We start from the raw sequence: 22261 nt of genomic DNA on the forward strand, positions 1-22261 counted from the left end.
ATACTGACTAGGAAATTCAAGTTAGCTGGTTGGAATTGCAATTTATTTTTCATGTTTACCATTTGATCCCTCTGAGATTTTAAAAGTGTGGTCAAATTTAAAGACTAATTACCCCTAGAAAAGATGATAATATCAATTGCTGAACATGCAGAGTTGATAAAAGACCTATTTGTAACATCTCCAAAGTATAGAGATCCTGTAATATCTTAAACAAATAGCTGTATTATTTATGTAAGATGTTATCAATCATAGACTTTTTAATACCACCATACAAATTTAATAGAATTTATTAGGAATTTCAGAAAACAAAGCTTCATAACTACAACTAATGCATAATTGGAATAACAAAATAGCCTCTTTTTTATTTTTAAATAGAATTAATTTATATACAGTAGCATGCTTGTTGAAAACAATGAAATATTTCCATTCATTAAAAATGTATTCACCAATAAAATACATAATAAAGTATAATTTATAGCATAAACTTAAACTGATCAATTTATCTCCATTACCTATATTATACTTCATTTTTATGATTATAGTGTTTTGAATCATTAATAAATGCAGAAATATATATTTACAGGAGATTCTCAAAAATAATGATTTCATTAAATAGTTACTGTCACACTTCATCAATATTTTCTTTGCAATCTGGATCCAACATCGGGAGATGGTGGAGGTCTTGGCAGGCTGTTCTGTAACATAGTTTCAGAATATTCCTTTACTAAAGTATTCACAGACTTCGACAAGTAAATCTCTTTATAGATTACAGATTTTAATAAGACTATGCTCATAATTCAAATTCTAAACTCCATTTACATATCATTCTCAACAAAGTAATTACATAAGGCATCATATTAATTATAATAATCCATGATCTTCATACTTTGCTACTGGTAACATTTATTTAAGAAGTGCTTAATATAATCTGCTGTGAAAATGGTCAAAGTTTGGGGCTGGGGATGTGGCTCAAGCAGTAATGCGCTTGCCTGGCATGCACGGGGCGCTGGGTTCGATTCTCAGCACCATATAAAAATAAAATAAAGATATTGTGTCCACTGAAAACTAAAACATAAATATTAAAAAATTTTCTCTCTCTCTCTCTCTTAATAAAAAATAAAGAAAATGGTCAAAGTTTAATAATTTTATTTTCTACAGGAAGCACTTAGAACCCACATAAGATCCTAAGAGTGTTTAATAATATACTTTGGGCTAAAGAAGTACGTTGCTTGACAGGGAATTGCTAAAAATTTATTACATTTATTTATTAAAAAAGTAAGTAAAATGATTTAAAATGAAAATTCTTCTAAGAATTTTATACTTTGAAATTTATAATGGCAGTGGCAGGAGTTTTGAGGTTGCCCTTGCAACAATCCTATTACACTGTAATGTTTTCATGTTGCCCCTATTAGAATGCAGGTTACTCTTCCTCTATTTGCAGTCCTAGCAGAATGCCCAATACATGGGAAGTACTCAGACAGTATCTGTTCAATGAATAAAATGAACTAATATGGTAGCTTCTACAAAAAGAAAAGGTCAGGCTGAATGGCTGTCAACAGGGGGAAATTCTAAATTTTGGGGCAGGACAAAGGTTGGACTGAAAAAGCCTTCCCAGATGGATGACACTGGGGCCAAGTCCTGAAGAGTAGGTAGTAGAAAAGCAGATATCAAGGTCTGTGAGGCAGTGGGAACAGCATGGGTCCTGAAAGCTTGCAAGGAGTTATGGGGAGACTTGCCAACTACTCAACAGAAGGTAAGTCATAAGATGGGGAGCAACCAGAGGTAAGGCTGGATGGGTGTTGAATGCATTTCTCTGGAATTTTAATTTATCTTTTAGGTAACAGGTAACAACTGAAGTTAAATTTTAAGCTGGAGAGATTATTCTGGTGATGGTGGTATGAAAGATGCACTTAAGAGAGCAAAGCTGGTGGCAGTTGAAATGGTTCAGATTAAACATGATAAATTCCTTTAAAAAATTGATTATCTAAATAGTAAATATTTATGAGGAACAGTGTGATACTTTGATATGTGTATGCAATATGTATACATTGTGCATGCTAGGCAAGTGCTATACCACCGAGTATACTTTCAGCCTTCCTTAAACTTAGAAGATTTTCATTAACACATAATATTTATACATATTTAAGAGTGTTAGAGTCTGTAAACAAGTCAAGATGGCGCCTGGCATTTTGCAGAGGGAGTGGTTTGTGAAGTAACGCCAAAGTGTGGAGATTCCTTATTGGTTGACTGCTGTATCTAGTTTATGTTAAATAAGATAAGCTGTGTGGAATGTATAAATACCCCTCTGGTCCTACAATAAATGGCTCCCTCTCCTGCTCTATCAATCTACACAATTTCCTCATCACCCCCCCCCCCCCCCCGTTATTTTGCTGCAGCCGGACTGCGGCATAACAGACATTGTGTGTTATTTCAATATATGTTGCAATGTAATGATCAAAACAAGGTAATATTTCCATCTTCTTATTATTACTTTGTTTTTGGAGCCTTCCAGTTCTTCTATTGATCATAAAGTATATGTTATTGTGAACATGATAAATTCTTAAACCAGTACACTGTCACATTTGGAAAGAACGGAATGTATTTGAGGTATATTTAGTGAATATGATTAGAAATACTTAAAGACTTTGGGTAATGGAGAATGAGAAGCCTGGTTAGACAAATATTTCTGTCTGGGAAATTTGATGGAAGATGATATCATTAATTGAAATAAGGATTATTAAAAAAAACTAGAACAGATTTTATGGGAAAGAGAGACAAGTTTAATTCCTGGCTCTATCACTGAACATCTCTGGGACCTTGGGAAAACTACCTGATGTCTGTAGCTCATTTGATTCAGAATAAGGGGGAAACCATGTAGCATAGCACTTTTCAATGGTAGAAACCCAGTAAGTTTAAGTTTCCTTTCTTCTAATTATATCTCAACAATATCCACTTGCCACTAAATAGTATTAATTTATTAAACACTAACACTCATTTTGGAGTTGGGTGCAATGGCTCATACTTTTAATCCCAGCAACTCAGGAGGCTGAGGCAGGAGAATTGAAAATTTGAGGCCAGAGTCAGCAACTTAATGAAGCCCTGCCTCAGAATAAAAAATAAAAAGGACTGGTAGAGCACTCCTGGATTCAATCCCTAGTACTTGAAAAAAAATGATATTTTATATGGAGTATAAACTCTGCTTCAGACTATTAGAAAAAAAAAATTCCAAGTTCAAGTAAATCACTGCATTTTACTGCAATCTAAAGAAAGGAGATAATTTATCTATTTATAAAAAATCATAAAAAGTCAACCAATATTTTCTAAAAATTTTGTATATGCTTGTTTCTATAAAGCATTTAGGGAAGTGGAAAACAATTTAGGCCTCAAGAACACAGTTCCAAAGAAGATTATTCACTTAGAAAAGCAACTAACAAAAATGCCTGTGTAGTTTAAATACAAGATTTGAGATGCTGTATTGATAAGTTCAGAGGAGTGAGAGAGTATCATAAACTAGATTGATTATGGAAGGTCTCATGAGGGAAGAGATATATGTTTGTTCTTAGATAAGTTGAATTTGGAAAGGAGAGAAAACAAATCTAAACTACTAAAGTGTAGTTAGAAATTGGGCATGAACATATGCAAATCATGAGAAAAACATAGAGGCAGAACAGGATATTGCAAACGTGATGGACAAAATATTAAACGTGCCCGGCTGTAATGGAAGATTCATAGTGTAGTGAGAAGGACAAGGAAAAGAAGGGGGAACTACAAATGCTGTTAGAATTATTCCAATTTTTACAAGAAAAAGTTATGCTTTCACTTCAATACTTTCACTAAAATACTCAAATATAAATCTCACTTACATATGTAACTACTTAAATTTCACTCAAGTGCTTTCAGGAATCTTACTTTTTTAGGGGGTGATTTAAACAAGTTAGGTGATCAGAATAATGTCAATAATACTACCAAACACCTATTTAGCATGTTCTATGTTATCGGCACTGTTTCCTCTGTGGGGTAGCTGCTATTACTATTAGAATGATTATGAGTACCATTGAACGGAGAAGGTGGGTTGCAATTATTATTATTCCAATATCTCAGACTTGGATTTGCTCTAAGCAATGGTAGGGTATGCTACAAGAGATACTGAGGAGATTCTCCCATTAAAAATATTTCCCTAACCTAAGTGTTAGTGTCTGATATTCTACAATTAGAAATTTGTTGTTATTATTTCCATTTATTGTCTTTAAAATTATTTAAATATTTATTTTTTTATTTTTTTTTTTAATTTTTTATTGTTGGCTGTTCAAAACATTACATAGTTCTTGATATATCATATTTCACACTTTGATTCAAGTGGGTTATGAGCTCCCATTTTTCCCCCATATACAGATTGCAGAATCACATCAGTTACACATCCATTGATTTACATATTGCCATACTAGTGTCTGTTGTGTTCTGTTGCCTTTCCTATCCTCTACTATCCCCCCTCCCCTCCCCTCTTCTCTCTCTGCCCCCTCTACTGACATTCATTTGTCCCCCTTGTATTATTTTTCCCTTTCCCCTCACTTCCTCTTGTATGTACTTTTGTATAACTCTGAGGGTCTCCTTCCATTTCCATGCAATTTCCCTTCTCTCTCCCTTTCCCTCCCACCTCTCATCCCTGTTTAATGTTAATCTTCTTCTCATGCTCTTCGACCCTACTCTGTTCTTAGTTACTCTCCTTATATCAAAGAAGACATTTGGCATTTGTTTTTTAGGGATTGGCTAGCTTCACTTAGCATAATCTGCTCTAATGCCATCCATTTCCCTGTAAATTCTATGATTTTGTCATTTTTTAATGCAGAGTAATACTCCATTGTGTATAAATGCCACATTTTTTTTATCCATTCGTCTATTGAAGGGCATCTAGGTTGGTTCCACAGTCTTGCTATTGTGAATTGTGCTGCTATGAACATCGATGTAGCAGTGTCCCTGTAGCATGCTCTTTTTAGGTCTTTAGGGAATAGACCGAGAAGGGGAATAGCTGGGTCAAATGGTGGCTCCATTCCCAGCTTTCCAAGAAATCTCCATACTGCTTTCCAAATTGGCTGCACCAATTTGCAGTCCCACCAGCAATGTACAAGTGTACCCTTTTCCCCACATCCTCGCCAGCACTTGTTGTTGTTTGACGAATGATAATTTAAAAATTTATCCTATATACTGTGTCACGAATGACAGTTCATTTCTTTCCTTAAGAGAAGAAACCCAAAATCAATACTACTTAGAACTATAGAGGAGGGGGGAAGAAACTAAAGAATGATAAAATGGGAGAGATAGGCCTCTACCCATGAAATAAGTGTGCATATGTTGGGGTGATGGTGAATCATCCTGGGTTTGATCATGGATTAGAAAAATAAAATGGCCACAGAGGACATTTTATTCAAATAACTGGGATATTTTGAATCTGGAATTAGATAATACTATTATTAGATAATACTATTGTATTCAATATTAGATTTCTTGGGTATAATAACAATACTGTTGTTTTGTAGGAGAATATCTTTTTTCTTAGCAGAACATGTATGCCAAAGTATTTAGAGGGGAAGTATCATTATGTCTGCAGTCTACTTTTGAACAAGTCATAAAAATGTATCTTCCTGTGTGTATATGTATCTACCTCTATTCTACTTATTTATCCATCCATCCATCCATTTTATAAAGCAAGTATGGCAAAATGTCAATAATTTGGTGAATCTAGGTGAAGAGTAAAGTTAAATTAAATTAAAATAAGGAAAAGGGAAGACAAGAATAAAATATCCAAATCCCCAAGCAAGATATGACAAACCAAGCAAATTTGGTGTAGCTGTTTAAACAGGTAGTTAACCATTCTTTAGTTTTGTATCATTTTCCCTGAAAATAAATTGTTAATGCTGTTGTTAAAATGAAGGAGAGAAAAAATTTGTCAATAAAGACTGAAGAAAGTTAATGATTATCAATTGTCATGAAGACTGAAAAAGATGTAAGATAAAAATGATTTTGGGCTGGGGTTGTAGCTCAGTGGTAGAGTGCTCACCTTGCATGTGGAAGGCACTGGGTTGGATCCTCAGCACCATATAAAAATAAAATGAAGGTATTGTGTCCATCTACAACTAAAAAAATTAAAAGAGTGATTTCAAGTCTACCAGTGTTCCCCAATGCACAACATTAACTTTTCAGTTATTACATATTGTAGCAATATAATAACAAAGTGAATTAAAATGTATAAGAGGGTAATTTTCTGATTAGACAACTCTCTCTCCCTATTGAAGAGTATCTTACTATTCATACTCTGAAGTTGAGCTGAAGTGCACAAAAGAGTGATCTCAGTCATTACAAGTATTATATCACTAAAGTGAAATAAGAATCATTATCATAAATAATAACTGTGTCAGAACTGATAAAAAATGTTCCAAATCTCAGGCACATAAAAATTACCATCATAAACATCACCAAATTGCTGGATATGAAAAATTTAGAGAAAAACTAAGATAGTATGTAAAAAGTAGTCATGGGAAAAAAAAATCTATCAGAAGTTAAAGTGACTATTGACAAAGAGTTATGTCCAAAAATCACAACTCAAAAATGCCAAAGGCCACTTTGAAAAACTACATACCTAGAGGTAAATGGTAAGTTTCAAGAGGGCGGAGATAGCTTCTTTCTTACTATCATTCACTATCATAGCCAGAGCACAACAACACTCTAAAACATGGATAAGAAATATTTAACTTTACTTGCATAATCTTATTTTTCCTGTTAAGTTTTCAGAACTGAGGGGGCGTGATAAAGAGTAATTAGATAAGCATTCAATTAATTCTCTAACAAACATTATTTTAATGAATACCTAAATTGAGAATTGTGAAAGTATAAGTAATATCTTAGTTTGAGGACACCCTTTGTCTCCCAATTACTTCTAGCTAAACATACTTTCCTTCTTTGGTTTCTTAAATTTGTAGTTTTGTCTTAGCTTGTATTATAGTTATTTGTATATATTACAAATATATGTCTTTCCCCGTTTGACTGCAAATTCTTGAATGTAGGGACTATTTTTTATTTAAATATTTTTATTTACCAGAGTCTAGTGCCAAGGTAAAAAAAAAAAAGATTCAAGATAGTAATGTTTAGTTTTGAACTCTGAGGACACGGAAGGGATATGGGCCAGGACACAGATCATTACCAAGGTAATCTTCGTAATTTTTCAATTAGGTTACACAACTAAATAAAATTACTTGAAGATTGGTGCACTAATGCTTGTTTCTGATCTCATGACTGATAAAATACTCTGTATATAAAAAGGCTTATATTTTGATTTTCAAAATGAAAGAATATTTGCTTGATTGTAATGAAACATGATAAAAAGAGTTGGTTGGGAGAGTAAAGCTCTAAAAATCAGTATCAAGAAAAACTGATACTAACAAAGGATTCTTACCTTTATTGATGGACACATGAAAATCATGACATTTCCTAAAACAAGAAAAAAAAAAAAAAGAAAGCTTTTTCAAATACTTACCAGAAGTGGTATTATTTGTAGAGTGTTTTTGATGGATGGATTTTGGCAAATGGTTTCTTGCATATCTGAAAAATTATACCATAACACAAAAATAATTTGTTTACATTTACTGAAAGAAAAGAATGACTAAAGAATCAAATATTACAAAAAAGAATCAAATATTACATTCCAAAATTTCCAAAATATTCAAAATTGAGTAAGACTTTTCTTTCCTGTTGGCCCTCAGTCTTTATTGAGATATTATGTCTTCTTTCTTTTTTTAAACCAAAACAGGAATTTCATCCTTGGAAACTTTTTTTTTCTCAGGAAAAAATATATGTTTATTTAGCTATTGAAGCACAAAAATTTGAGTAATTTTATCAATTCTGGTTTTTTCAATCTTTAGGCTTTGGTCCATACACTAGGAAGAATCTGGGTAAAAGAAAATAATTCATGTAGAATCTTTTATGTGAAGCATTTAAATATAGGAGTACCTAATAGAAATAAAACCTCCAAGTTATTGACTTGAGTTTTTTATTCTTTATCTGCATAATTTTACATCTTAAAGGGATAGCCTTAGTTCTGTGTTTTTGTGTTTTAGTTTTCTGCTTTCTATATCATTTTAAAATTCAGTTTTAATTTTGAAGTTAACATGCAGAGTATATAAAACATATGCATATTTTAATTAATAATAATAAAGTTAATGTCTGTGTAACTACCTATTGAATTGATCACTACTTTAGAAACTTCCTTGGGCTGGGGTTGTGGCTTAGCAGTAGAGCGCTCACCTAGCATATGCAAAGCCCTGGGTTCGATCCTTAGCATCACATAAAAATAAATAAATAAAGGTATTGTGTTCAACTATACCTAAAAAATAAAAAATAAAAATTTTTAAAGAAACTTCGTGGAGCTCTCTGCCCCCATACTACCCTATACTGAGTTTCTTGCTTTGTTGTTTTAGCACGTGTATACATCCCCCAAACAACAATTTATTTTTAACTATTTTTGTAATGGATTTATTCTTTTGTTTTTTAACTCAAAATTATATATTTTAAGATTCATCAGGATGATGTGTGTAGCTATAATTTGTATGTCTTCCTTGCTGAATAATATTCTATCATAAATATACTTTAAATTTTTTTTATTTTTGAATTTTATAAATAATGATCTCCACATTCTTATACATATATCTCCTGACAGGCATGTGCAGGATTTTCTGTAGAGCATACACATTTAGAAGTGAAATTGCTGGGCTGTAAGGTATGTTCATGTTTAACTTAGATGGTGACAAAACTTCCTAAAAGGATTGCACCAGTTTACCCTCCCACAGTATTACATGAGAGCTGCTATTGCTGCACATCTTTCCCAATACATAGGATTCTCAGTTTTTTAACCTTCAGTCTTTCTGATGAATATGTAACTAGAACTCATCATTTTAATTTGCATTTCTCTATTACTAGTGAAATTGAGCATTTAAATCAATGTTTATTGTTATTTACATTTCCTTTGTTGTGAAGTTCCCATTCAAAATCTTTTTTGGTTCCATTTTTCTACTGGGTTGTCTTTTTTTCCTCATTAACTTATAGGCATTCTTCACATGGTTTAAATGAGTCCTTTATTCTCTGTTATATTTTCTATCACTTTGTGGCTTTTTCATTCTTTTAACTGTATTTTGATATGAGGTTTGTGATTTTAATATAGTCAGATTTATTTTTTTCTTTTATAGATTATATTTCTTGTGCTTAAGAAATCCTTCCTTATCTTGAGGTTAGAAATATTTTCTTATCTCTTAAAAACTTTATTTTCTTTTATATTTAATATTTAATTACATGGAACTGATTTTTATGTCTAGTACACACTAGAAGTTCCATTTAATTTCTTGCTATTTAGTGTTATTACAATGTTTTTGAAAATAATCCCAGAATTTCTTCATATCTTTTCTGGCAATATGATATCTGGAATTCAAAAGCAGGTTTTTACCTTAAGTGAGGGGGACTGTATCTAAATCCAACTTCCTTTGCAATTAGTAGTTCTTCTTTCCAACAAAAAAGGATGTAACTTTTAACATTGGGATTCTAATTGTATGTTCTCAGCCATAGGGTATTTTTGCCATCCAGGGGACGTTTGGCAATGTATGGAGACACTTGGTTGTCATGACTGGGAGGTGGTGCTATGGCATGTAATGGGTAGAGACCAGATAAGCTGCTAAACACTTTATAATGCATAAGATACCCCCTACAATAAAGAATTATCCATTCCTTAGACTGGGGATGTAACTCAGTGATAAAGTGTTTGCATAGCATGTGTGAGGCCCTAGGTTTGATTCCCAGTACCATTAAAAAACAACCAGAATTACTGAATTCAAAATGTCAATGGTGCATAGGTAAAGAGGTCCTGATAAAAACAAATACTCACAAAATATTTTTATTATTGTTCACATGTAAATATTTTGTAATTTTTATTATGTATATATATTTTTTGAGAATTAAAAAAAATGTGTTTCTTGCCAGGAGTGGTGCTACATGCCTATAATCTTAGCAACGAGGGAGGCTGAGGCATGAGGGCAAGTTTGAGACCAACCTCAGCAACTTAGCAAGAGCCTTTTTGAAAATAAGAAATAAAAAGGGCTGGGAATTAGCTCCATGGTAAAGCATCTGGATTCAATCTCCAGTACTGGGGTAAAAATGTTTCTTAATGGTAATCTTTTTGTTATTAATGGTTCACTTTTGTTATTAGATTTTATCTAAATTGTATTGCAGCCAGGATATAGCCTGCATGACTCTAATCCTTTGAAAGCTGTTAAAACTTATTTTATGGTATCTTATGTGATTTATATTATAAATGTTCTGTGTGTGCTTATGAAAAATGTGTCTTTCTGATCAAATTTGTTAATTATGTTCAATTCTTTCACATCTATTGTACTTTTTCTATTTGTTCTATCAAGTACTGACAATGGTAGGTTAAAATCTTCTACTACCATTGGAAATATTTCATTTGTTTTTTGGTGCTGGGGATTGAACCCAGAACTTCATGCTTGCTAAATATGCACGGTAAATACATACTGCAACACCAAGCTACACCTCCAGCCTTAAAACATATTTGAGGCTATTCTTTTTTTATTAAATTATTTATTTATTCTAATTTGTTATACATGATGGCAGAATGCAATTCATTTCATATTAGACATATAGAGCACAATTTTTCAAGTCAAGATTGTACACAAAGTACTTTCACACCATTTATATCTTTATACATATACTTAGGGTAAGGATGTCGAACTCATTCCACCATCATTCCTACCTCCTTATCCCCTCCTTTCCTCTCCCTCCCCTTTGCTCTATCTATAGAGTTCCTCCATTCCTCCCTTGCTCCCTGCCCCATCACCATTATGAGCCAGCATTCTCATATCAAAGAAAACATTTGGCCATTGGTTTTTTTGGGATTGGCTTGCTTCACTTAGCATTTTATGCTCCAACTTCATCCATTTACCTGCAAATACCATGATTTTATCCTCTTTTAATGCTGAGTAATATTCCATTATGTATGTATACCAAAGTTTCCCTATCCATTGGATACTGGAGGGCATCTAGGTTGGTTCCATAATTTAGATATTGTGAATTGTGCTGCTGAGGCTATATTCTTAATTTCATATAAAACATTTTATGTATTTCTCCTATATTAAAACTTTGATCATCATGAAGTAATCTGTCTATATAGCTTTCTACTGTATAGTCAATTTTGTCTGATAATATTACATTTAAACTAGCTTTGGTTATTATTTGCTTTTTACATATTTTTCATCTTTTTGGTTTTCTGCTTTTCTATATTCTTATGTTTTGAATACGTGGTTTAGAAATAGAATATAATTTTATCATAAAATTCCATTTGACAAATTTTGTCTTTTAAGTGTAGCATTTAATCCATTTACACATATTGTAAATATATTTGTACATACCATCTTATAGGATAGTATTTCCATTTGTTCTACCTCTTCTATGTTTTTATTTTCTTTCTTGTTTTATTTTGGATTAATCTAGTATTTTTTGAATGCCACTTTCCCTTCCTTACTAGTTTGAAAGTTGTATATTATATTTCTAGTCTTTTAGATGTGACTCTAATAATTACTAGAGGTATATTTCAATTATCAGCATTTAAACTTAATCCGTATCTTTACCCTATTCCTTATCAAGAATCCTAGTGTATATTACCTCTATTTGTTTTCCCAACTTATGTATATTTATAGGTATTTTAATTCTAAATCTTAAACACATGATGCTTTGTTATACTTTTTAAATAAAATGTTTGTTCAAATTAACTCAGATTAATTTCTATCTGCTAAAGTGCATTTGTTAGAATTTCCTTAGTGTCTATTTACTAAGTTTTTGTCTGAACATATTTTTAATTTGCTCTGATTTTTGAGAGACATTTTCACCTTGAAAGATTTTAAGTTTAGTACATTGAACACATTGTTTAATATCTTCTGATATCTTTAATGTTTTCTGCCATCTTTGTTACTGATTAAAATTTACTGTGATGTGTCTTGGTGAGAATTTCTTTTCTTTGTGCTGGGGACTGAAACCATACAAGGGGACTTCTTTTTATTTACTCTGAAATGTGTTAGGTTTTTGAATTTGTAGGTTGGTATTGTTCATCAGATTGGAAAAATTGCCAGCTGTTATTACTTCACATATTGCTTGTGGCCTACTTCAGACTTTCTTATTCCTTTGTCTTTTAAACTCTTAAATTCCCATCTCTTTGTGTCTTTGTACTTTATTCTGGATAAGTTTCTTTGATTTATATTCCAGTTTACTAATTCTTTCTTCAGATGTCTGTAATCTGCTGAATTTTGAATTTCAATTATTATATTTTTCATTTCTAGGCATTCTGTTTGGCCCATTTTTTTTTCAAATCTGCTTGGTCATTCTTTATAATACTTTCTTATTCTCTGACTGGATTTTTAAACACAGTTCTGATTACTTTAAAACATATAAATGTAGTTATAGCCTGTGTCTGGTAATATCATTATCTAAAACACTGTTTGGGTCTGTTTATTTGGTCTTGTGGTTTCTTTTGATTTTTTAATGGTGCCTTTTTCTTTGTGGATCAAGTTATTTTATCTTATTTTTATTTATTTTTTAATTGTGGGCTGCTTATTTTTCTTTGTGATAATTCTTTGAAAACTAAAATATGAGTAGGTTTCTACAAGGGACATAAATTTACTTTTCTTTCAGATATTTTGGGCTGTTACTAGATTGAGGTCATTCTAAATTAAATTCTTTGTTTGAGACTTTGAAGACCACTCAAGTGGTGTGAATATGGCTTGTAAATTTGTGTGGTAGTTATACTACATGGTGGTTCTAAATTCTCATGGATTTCTCTCTGACCCCTCATCTGCTCAATACTGAAGTTCAAGAATTACAAGTTTCTTTCTTTTTCTTTTCTTTTTTACCCTTCCCTCCTTTCTGTGTATGTGCAATGCATAGATCTTTGTACGGTACGGCTTTATGTGGGAGGCTCTTTTATGAGACTACTAATCTTCAGTGGGCCCTGGGTTTCATCTTCTGTCCCCTCTATGTTGTTTTTATACTCTCTGAGTCTTACTGTGGGCTGCTCTTTTTCCTTGGATTTCACTTGTGAAATGAAAATATCCTGAGTTAAATATGCTCAGAATATAAGCTAACTGAAGCATTCTCCTTCTCTTTCTGAGTTCTTATGAATTTCTGAGAATTTGTTATATTCTCGCTAGCTCATTGTTATATTTAGAGTTTAAAATACTTAATCAAGAATTTATAGTTGTTTTCATGGATGGTCAATATAGGTACCCTGCCTGTCCATGTTCATATGTTTCTCAAACACAGTAAGGCTTTTGGTATCATCATAAATGATGTCATAAATGATATGGTATACTTGAAGCAGTATGATTTCATTCAGATAAATTCTTAATTTGTATATACTCCATTAATCTAGATAGATGTTGCATTTTTATTTTTTATTTTATTTTATTTTTGGTACCAGGGATTGAACCCAGGGGCAGTTGACTACTGAGCTACATCCCCAGCCCTATTTTGTATTTTATTTAGAGACGAATCTCACTGAATTGCTTAGTTGCTTTTCCTGAGTCTGGCTTTGAATTCGCAATCTTCTTGCCACATCCTCCCAAGCCTCTAGGATTATAGATGTGTGCCACATTGATTTTTAAAAATTAAATTAAGATTAAAATGAAAATAGTCTAATTTCAAAACACCACATTTTCCACAAAGGATATTCTTCCACACTTACAGCGTAGCCTTCCATTCAAATGATTAAGGGATTGTAGGATCTTTTGTTCTTCAGCTGATAGTGTACAGATGTTGAATTGCTGGGTCTTACTTAAATTCAGATTTGATTTCTGTAGTTGCTTGCTATTCATGACAGTTAGAATTTCATCCTCAGGTACTGATGCTTCCACTAGGTTTTCAGCTGTCAAAAACTCAGAAGTACTGTCTGAAACTACAGAAACTTTATATCAATTATTCTTTGATCCCTTTATGTTTTTGGAATCAGCCCTTATACGTACTAGGCTGAATTATGTGTGTATACATTATTTCACAAATAGAAATACAGTATATATTCTATTACTTGCATTTTATATGTTAGGATCCTTGGTATGTAGCATTTTCCTATCCTTAATTAAAAAAAAATCCCAAATAATAGAAATGAGGCAATAGAAATCTTTAGAGTATTACCTAAATAAAAGAATAAAATATACTAGATTTAGATAATTTTTGTGTTATTTTTTTACTCATTGATGGTACAAAGATAATATAAAGGAAATTGTCTTTTTAGTAGCAGTTAAAATTAACTATAAACAAAAGAATAAGAGAAAAGGAACATAGAAGAGAAAATTAGATGATCAGCTGAACAGAATTGATAGCCTAGAAACAGACCCAATTAGATTAAGAGTATATGATCAAAGAAGCATTAAAGACTTGAAAGAAGGGAAAGATGACTCAATAAATTAGTTTGATGCTTAATAAAGAGCTTAATTTAGAGTTTCATTTGCCACCATTCATCTAAGAAATTCCAGTAATTGAAGAGTTAAATTTAAGGAATCAAACTATTAAAACAACCTATATGAAAAGGAAATATCTGTAAATTTCTGTACTGAGAGTTTTTTTGAATTTAAAAATAATGGAGAAATCGTTAAGAAAAGGTTAACACATGTTTATCTAAGGTTGGGCCAATCTTCCCTGACATACTTTAATTTCTGGAGGGCAAGGCTATTGTATGTTTTGTTCATACTTTATAACCCAATATTTACTTGTAAGCAGAAAATTAGCTCTTAATAATCATTTATTGAGTGAATAAATGAAAATTAATACTTACATATGTAAAAATACAAAATAAGTGTAATATAATAAAAATAACCAAGCAATGAAAACATTTTATTCAAGAATTTATAAAAATTATCAAGAAATTTTCAAAATTCTAATACATATGGAAAAATAAGATGAAGAGACAATTTACCAAAAAATACATAAAAAATTAAGTATATTATTATTAAAATATAAAATAAAAACTAATATAACACCATTTCTTTGCCTATCATGTAAGCATGATTAGAAGTGATTCTTTAAATTGACATATACCACTGAGAGAATTTCTAAAGGTAATACTTTTTTGGAAATACTTTAGCAATATGTTTGAAAAGCTGTATCAATATGTCTTTCCTTTGATCCAGTTATCATTTCATTATTTGTAGTTTCATTAACAAATATTTATTAGGTGCCAATTACATGCCAGATACTGTAATTTTAATTCTGGGAATCTATCCTACAGAAATAATTGTTAAGTCAGGAAATAATTTGCTGTAGAAAAGATGATCAATGAATTGTTATTATGAATGAAGAAAAACTGGCAATGAACTAAATGTGTAGGGGTGAGGAAAAGTTCAGGTCCTAAATGGTGTTTTAGCATTCACATAAAATGTAAGCAACTGAGAAGATCCACATAAGAAAAGAAAATTGTTGGAAACAAAACTCTGAAGAAAATGTATAGACCAATACCTTCTCCATCATTAGAAGTACCCCTTGTAGTTAGTTTTGGCTCATTTGAACTTAGCTGGGCACTTTGTCCAAAATTCTATAAAAATAGGATAGTAAATCAGAACATGATTCAACATTTAAAATTTATGATATATACATGAACTTAAAATTTTTTAAATTGCTGCCTATATTTTTTTAATCAGAAATTTATTAGTTGCTCAAAACATTACATTGATCTTGACATATCATATATCATACATTTGTTTCAAATGGGGTATGAATTCTTATTATTGCTGCCTGTATTTTCAGCTGTCATTATTTAATAACAAAATTATCACCAATAACCCTTGAAAATTATAAAGCTCATTTGATTTTCCTTTTTGCCATGTCTTCCAGGAAGCTCAGATTCAAGTAGGATGTTCAATCAGATAGGACTGTCTTAGTCTTTATGATTAAAATACATGCTTCCTTTATTCATGATTCTAGTTTTCCTTCCTTCCTTCCTTCCTTTCTTCCTTCCTTCCTCCCTTCCTTCCTTCCTTCCTTTTTTCCCTTTCTCCTTCCCTTTCCCTTCTTTCTTCCTACTTTCCTCTCATCTTCTCTACCTCCTTTTCTTTTTCTTCTGTATATTTCAAAAACTTTGAATTTTGTTGTGCATGACCTAAGTTTTTCCAGAATTCATTATAAACAATAACAGATAAAATAACAATAGTGATTTCTTAAAAGCTGATTTAAAACCTTTATTGGTAACAGATCATATAGGCTAATTATAGGACAGAAAATAAGTATAGTACAAAAGCTTAGCGTAAGATTCTAAGACTGCATCACAAATGACTTTGGCTATATTTATATTTATGTTGTGGTATATAGTTTACAGCAAGGACTGTAATAGCCTTCTGCTTCCCACACAATTTTTTTCACTATTATTTAGAAATTTTTACTAATGCTATACTTACATTTATTTGCTCATTGTACTTCTGTCCTACAGATCCAGGGTTTTTTCTTTTCTGCTCTAAAGGACTTCTCCTCTTATTTTCAAGTTGCTTTCTTCTTCTAACAGTAGAATCTGAAACAAATGCCAGCACAATGTCAGAAATTATACAAGTTGAGTATACTCTATCAATTGTAAACTTTCCAATTACCTTGGAACATCACAGAAAACTTATTTATTTCATCTATAAATTTTATTGAGTTTTCTCTCATATGTTCTTTGAATGGTACAATTACAAGTATAATTCAACACAATTCCTGCTTTTGAGGGACTTATGCTTTGGATCAGTGACTTCTGACACTTGGTGCTAGAACACCGGGAAGGTATGTAAAATAAGCCATTGGTGTGCAGGAAGAACATATTAGAATTCTAATTTATGCTTCATTTAAAAATTAGAAATTAAACTTTACTCATGCAATAAATGATTGACACTGATAATCTAGTTAGTTTGTAAGACAGACTGTTATATATTGCACATAGTAATCTTGGTTATCTTGAAGGAATGAAAGTTCCAAATGAAACAAAAATCAACTTACAGTATATTAAAGACATAGGAATTAGAAAAGAAACATTGCAACCTCTAAAAGAAAATTTAAGTTTAACACTTTAAGACATTGGCACAGGGCACCAACTTTCTGACAAGGCTTCTAAAACTCAAGAAATAAAACCAAGAATCAATAAGTCAGAAGGATTCAAATTAAAAATCTTTTGTACAGCAAAGGAAATAAGAGTATGAAGAGATAATCTATAGAATGGGAGAAAATCTTTGCCAGCTACTCTTCTGATGGGAGTTAATAACCAGGTTATATGTAGAACACAAAAAACTTAACATCAAAACACAATTAATTAATGTGAATATGAACTAAACATATATCTCAAAAGAAGAAATGCAAATGACTAACAAATATATGAAAAAAATGTTCAACATCCTTAGCAATCAAGGAAATGTAAATCCAAACTACACATAGATTTCCTCTCACTCCAGTTAGAATGGCAATCATAAAAAATACAAGTAATAAGTGCTGTGAGAAAAATAAAACAAAATGACAGGAAATAAAAATTATATCTCAATAATAACATTGAATGTAAATGGCCTAAGCTCATCAACCAAAAGACATAGACCGGCAGATTGGATTAAAACATGACCCAACAATAAGATGTCCTCAAGAGACTCACCTCATAGGCAAAGACAACCACTGACTGAATGTAAAAGGATGGGATAAAACTTACTCACATGATCTTATCCACAAGCAGGGGTTTCTATACTCATATCAGATAAAGTTGGCTTTAAGCCAAAGTTAATCAGAAGGGTCCAAGAAGGGCCATTTCACACTGCTTAAGGGAATTATACATAAACAGGACATAACAATCAAATATTCATGCCCCAAATGGTGGAGCATCTACATACATCAAACAAACCCTTCACAATTTCAAGAATCAAATAGACCACAAAATAATAATACTGGGTGACTTCAACACACCTCTCTCATTACTAGATAGATCCTCCAAATGAAAACTAAATAAAGAAGCTATAGAACAAAAAAAATGCAATTAATAACTTAGACTGAACATATGTAGAAAATTTCATCCATCAAGGACTGAATACACTTTTTTCTTAGAAGCGCATGGATTCTTCTCTAAAACACATCATATCTTAGGCCATAAAGCAACTCTTAGCAAATACAAAAAAATAGAGATAATACCCTGCATTCTATCAGATCATAATGGAATAAAATTAGAAATCAACAATAAAATAAAAAATAGAAGCTACTCTAACATGCTATTAAATGACCAATGCATAGTAGAAGAAATCATGGATGAAATAAAAAAATACTTAAAAAATACTTAGAGGTAAATGAGAATTGTGATACAACTTATCAAAATCTCTGGGACAGTATGAAGGCAGATCTAAAAGGAAAGTTCATTGCACTGAATGCATTCTTTAAAAGATAGAAAGTCACCGAATAAGTAACCTAACATTACATCTCAAAGCCCTAGAAAAGGAAGAACAAGTCAACACTAAAAGCAGTATAAGTCAGGAAATAATTAAAATCAAAGCCAAAAAAATCAATAAAATTAAAACCAAAAATTCAAAAAATAGATGAAACTAAAATTTTGTTCTTTGAATAAATAAATAAATTGATAAACCCTTAGCCAAACTAATGAAGAAAAAAGAGAGAAAACTCAAATCACTAAAATTTGTGATGAAAAAGGAAGTATATGGACATTATTGAAATACAGATGATAATCAGAAACTATTTTGAAAATCTATATTTCAATAAAATAGAAAATATTGAAGACATTGACAGACTTTTAGAGACATATGACCTACCCAACTTGAAACAGCAAGACATAGAAAATTTAAGCAGATTAATTTCAAGCAATTAAATTGAAGATGCCATCAAAAGCCTACCAACTAAGAAAAGCCCAGGGCCAAACAGATTCTCAGCTAATCTTTACAAAATCTTCAAAGAAGAATTTAAACCAACACTATTCAAGTTATTCCATGAAACAGAAAAGGAGAGAACTCTTCCAAACTCATTCTATGAAGGTAGTATCACCCTGATACCAAAACCAGACAATGACACATAAAGAAAAGAAGCTTTCAGACCAATATCCCTGATGAATATAGATGCAAAAATTCTCAGTAAAATTCTGGCAAATCACATACAAAAACATATTAAAAAGACAGTGTACCATGATCAAGTGGAATTCAGGGTTGCATGGTTGGTTCAACATATGGAAATAAATAAGTCACATCAACAGACCTAAAGACAAGAACCACATTATTATATCAATAGATGTAGAAAAAGCATTTGACAAAATTCAGCATCAATTCATGCTCAAAACCCTAGAAAAACTAGTGATTGTAGGAATATACCTCAATATTATAAAAGCTGTATACACCAAACTGAAGGCCAGCATCATTCTAAATGGAGAAAAATTCTACAGATTAGAACAAGACAGGGATGCCCTCTTTCAACCACTTCTATTCAACATAGTCCTTGAAACCCTAGCCACAGCAACTAGACAAAAGGAAGAAATTAAACAGATACAAATAGGAAAAGGGCACTTACACTATCACTATTTGCTGGTGACATGATTCTATATTTAGAAGATCCAAAAAATCCACCAGAAAACTTCTTGAACTCATAAATGAATTCAGCAAATTAGCAGGACATGAAATTAACATCCATAAATCAACTGCATTCCTGTACATCAATGATGAATCAACTGAAAGAGAAATTAGGAAAACTACCTCATTCACAATAGCTTCAAACAAACAAAGAAACTTGGGAATCAATCTAACAAAAGAAGTGAAAGACCTCTACAATGAATACTACAGAACACTAAAGAAGGAAGTTAAAGAAGACCTTAGAAGATGGAAAGATCTCCCATGTTCTTGGATAGGCAGAATTAACACTGTCAAAATGGTCACACTACCAAAAGCACTATACAGATTTAATGTAATTCCTATAAAGGTTCTGAAGACATTCTTCATAGAAATATAAAAAGCAGTCATGAAGTTAAATTTGAAAAATTAAAGAGACCCAAAATAGTCGAAGCAATCCTTAGTAAGAAAAGTTACATAGGAGACATCACAATGCTAGACCTTAAATTATACTAAAGAGCTCTAGTAACAAAAATTGCATGATACTGGCACAAAAATAGATATGAAGACCAATGGTACAGAATAGAAGACACAGAAACAAAGCAACATAAATTCTGTTATCTCATACTAAACGAAGTTTCCAAAAACATACACTGGAGAAAACATAGCCCTTTTAACATATGGCGCTGGAAAAACTGGAAATTCTTATGTAGTAACTGAAATTGAACCACTATATCTAACCCTGCACAAAAATCAACTCAAAGTGGATCAAGAACCTATGCATTAGACCAAAGACCCTGCAACTACTAGAAGAAAAAGTAGGCCCAAATCTCTATAATATAGTCAGCTTAGGAGCTGAATTCCTCAATAGGACTCCTAAAGTGCACAGGGTAAAACCAAGAAATAAAAGTAATCGTATCAAGCTGAAAATCTTCTTTACAGCAAAGGAAACATTCAAGAGCATGAAGACAGAGCCTACAGGATGGGAAAAATTACTTACTACCAGCACCTCAGATAGAGCATTAATCTCCAGGATATATAAAGAACTCAAAAAACTTAACACCAACCGCCCCCCCCCCCAACCCCAATACCAATACATAATAGGCAAAGGAGCTAAACAGACACTTCACAGAAGAATCAGTATTCTAAAAATGTCCATACTACACAAAGCTATTTATAGATTCAGTGCAGTTCCNCCGCCCCCCCCCCCCAATAACCCAATCAATAAATAGGCAAAGGAGCTAAACAGACACTTCACAGAAGAATAAATACAAATGCCCAACAATTATATAAAAAAGTGTTCAACATCTCTAGCAATTAGAGAAATGCAAATTGAAACTACACTGGGATTCCATCTCACTCCAGTCAGAATGGCAATTAACAAGAATATAAGTAACAATAAATGTTGGCAGGGATGTGGGGAAAAGGTAAGCTCATATATTGTTTGTGGGACTGCAAATTGGTTGCAACCACTCTGGAAAGCAGTATGGAGATTCCTCAGAAAACTTTGAATGGAACTGCCATTTGCAAGCTACCCCACTCCTAGGTTTATACCTAAAGGACTTCAAATCAGCATACTACAGGGATGCAACCACTTCAATGTTTATAGCAACTCAATTCACAAAAGCTAAACAATGGAACCAATCTAGGTACTCTTCAATAGATAAATGAATAAAGAAACTGTGGTATATATACACAATGGAACATTACTATGCATTAAAGAAGAATGAAATTATGGCATTTGTAGGTAAATAGATGGAGCTGGAAAATATCATGCTAAGCAAAGCCAATTCCAAAAAAACCAAAGGCAGAATTTTCTCTCAGATAAGTGGATGCTGATCCATAATGGAGAGGGCATGGGAAGAATAGAGGAACTTTGGATTGGGCAAAGGAAAGTTGGGAATGGGAGGGGGCATGGGGATAGGTAAGATGGTGGAACGAGACTGACATCATTACCCTAGGTACATGTATGATTGTACAAATGGTGCAAATCTGCATTGTGTACAACCAGATAAATGAAAAGGTTTGCTCCATTTGTATACAATGAAATGAATTGCATTCTGTTGTCGTGTATAATTAGAAAAAATAAAAAAAATAAAATGTTGTGTTCTGATTAGGGTTCATATGCACATGTTAGTACAGTAATACATATGTACAGCATATATATTTCTCAAAATTTTATTAATAATGATAATATTTGAGGCTGTTGGTTTAGAAGGCTGGATACAAAGTTAAATGGATTATTGCAGTAAAGTGCTTAAATTGCATGTAGAATTATAGACAGAACTAAATGAAAGCATAGAGGATTACAATGAATTAAAAAATTAAGAAAGATTTCATAGAGAATATTATATCCGAGCTTGATGTTAAAAGTAGTGGATTCACAAGTAAAAAGGTGCTTTGAGTCAGGAAGAACATTATGTGTAAATACAAAATTATTGTGGTATATACTTAGGTTTTGGGGGGCTAAGGAGTAGAAAATTTACTTAGTCTGGGGCATAGAATATGAATATTTATGTAAACATATAAATATCTTGGGGAAGTACATGGAAGTATACACATATGTTATATTAAGAGTCAGAAAGAAGAACAAAATTAAAGTATTTTGAGCCCTGAGATTAAATTAT

The 22261-nt window shown here is 31.9% G+C and overlaps 1 protein-coding gene across 4 annotated transcripts in view; it reads right to left on the reverse strand.

Moving 5' to 3' along the window:
- Positions 1 to 269: 269 nt before the first annotated feature.
- Positions 270 to 22261, reverse strand: part of Cep126 (centrosomal protein 126) — a 71977-nt gene continuing 49985 nt past the window's right edge. For 2 of the 4 annotated variants that reach the window (XM_048795639.1, XM_048795642.1), the window contains 5 exons: positions 16488 to 16597; positions 15553 to 15628; positions 13787 to 14005; positions 7529 to 7593; positions 270 to 695 (listed from right to left, as the gene is read on the reverse strand). In XM_048795639.1, coding sequence (XP_048651596.1) covers positions 633 to 695; positions 7529 to 7593; positions 13787 to 14005; positions 15553 to 15628; positions 16488 to 16597 — 533 coding nt within the window. In that variant the 3' untranslated portion in view covers positions 270 to 632. The remainder of the gene's footprint in view (positions 696 to 7528; positions 7594 to 13786; positions 14006 to 15552; positions 15629 to 16487; positions 16598 to 22261) is intronic. The other 2 variants (XM_048795640.1, XM_048795641.1) reach the window with 2 other exon arrangements.

Source organism: Marmota marmota, unplaced genomic scaffold, assembly GCF_001458135.2.
Source record: "Marmota marmota marmota unplaced genomic scaffold, marMar, whole genome shotgun sequence".
NCBI lineage: Eukaryota > Metazoa > Chordata > Mammalia > Rodentia > Sciuridae > Marmota > Marmota marmota.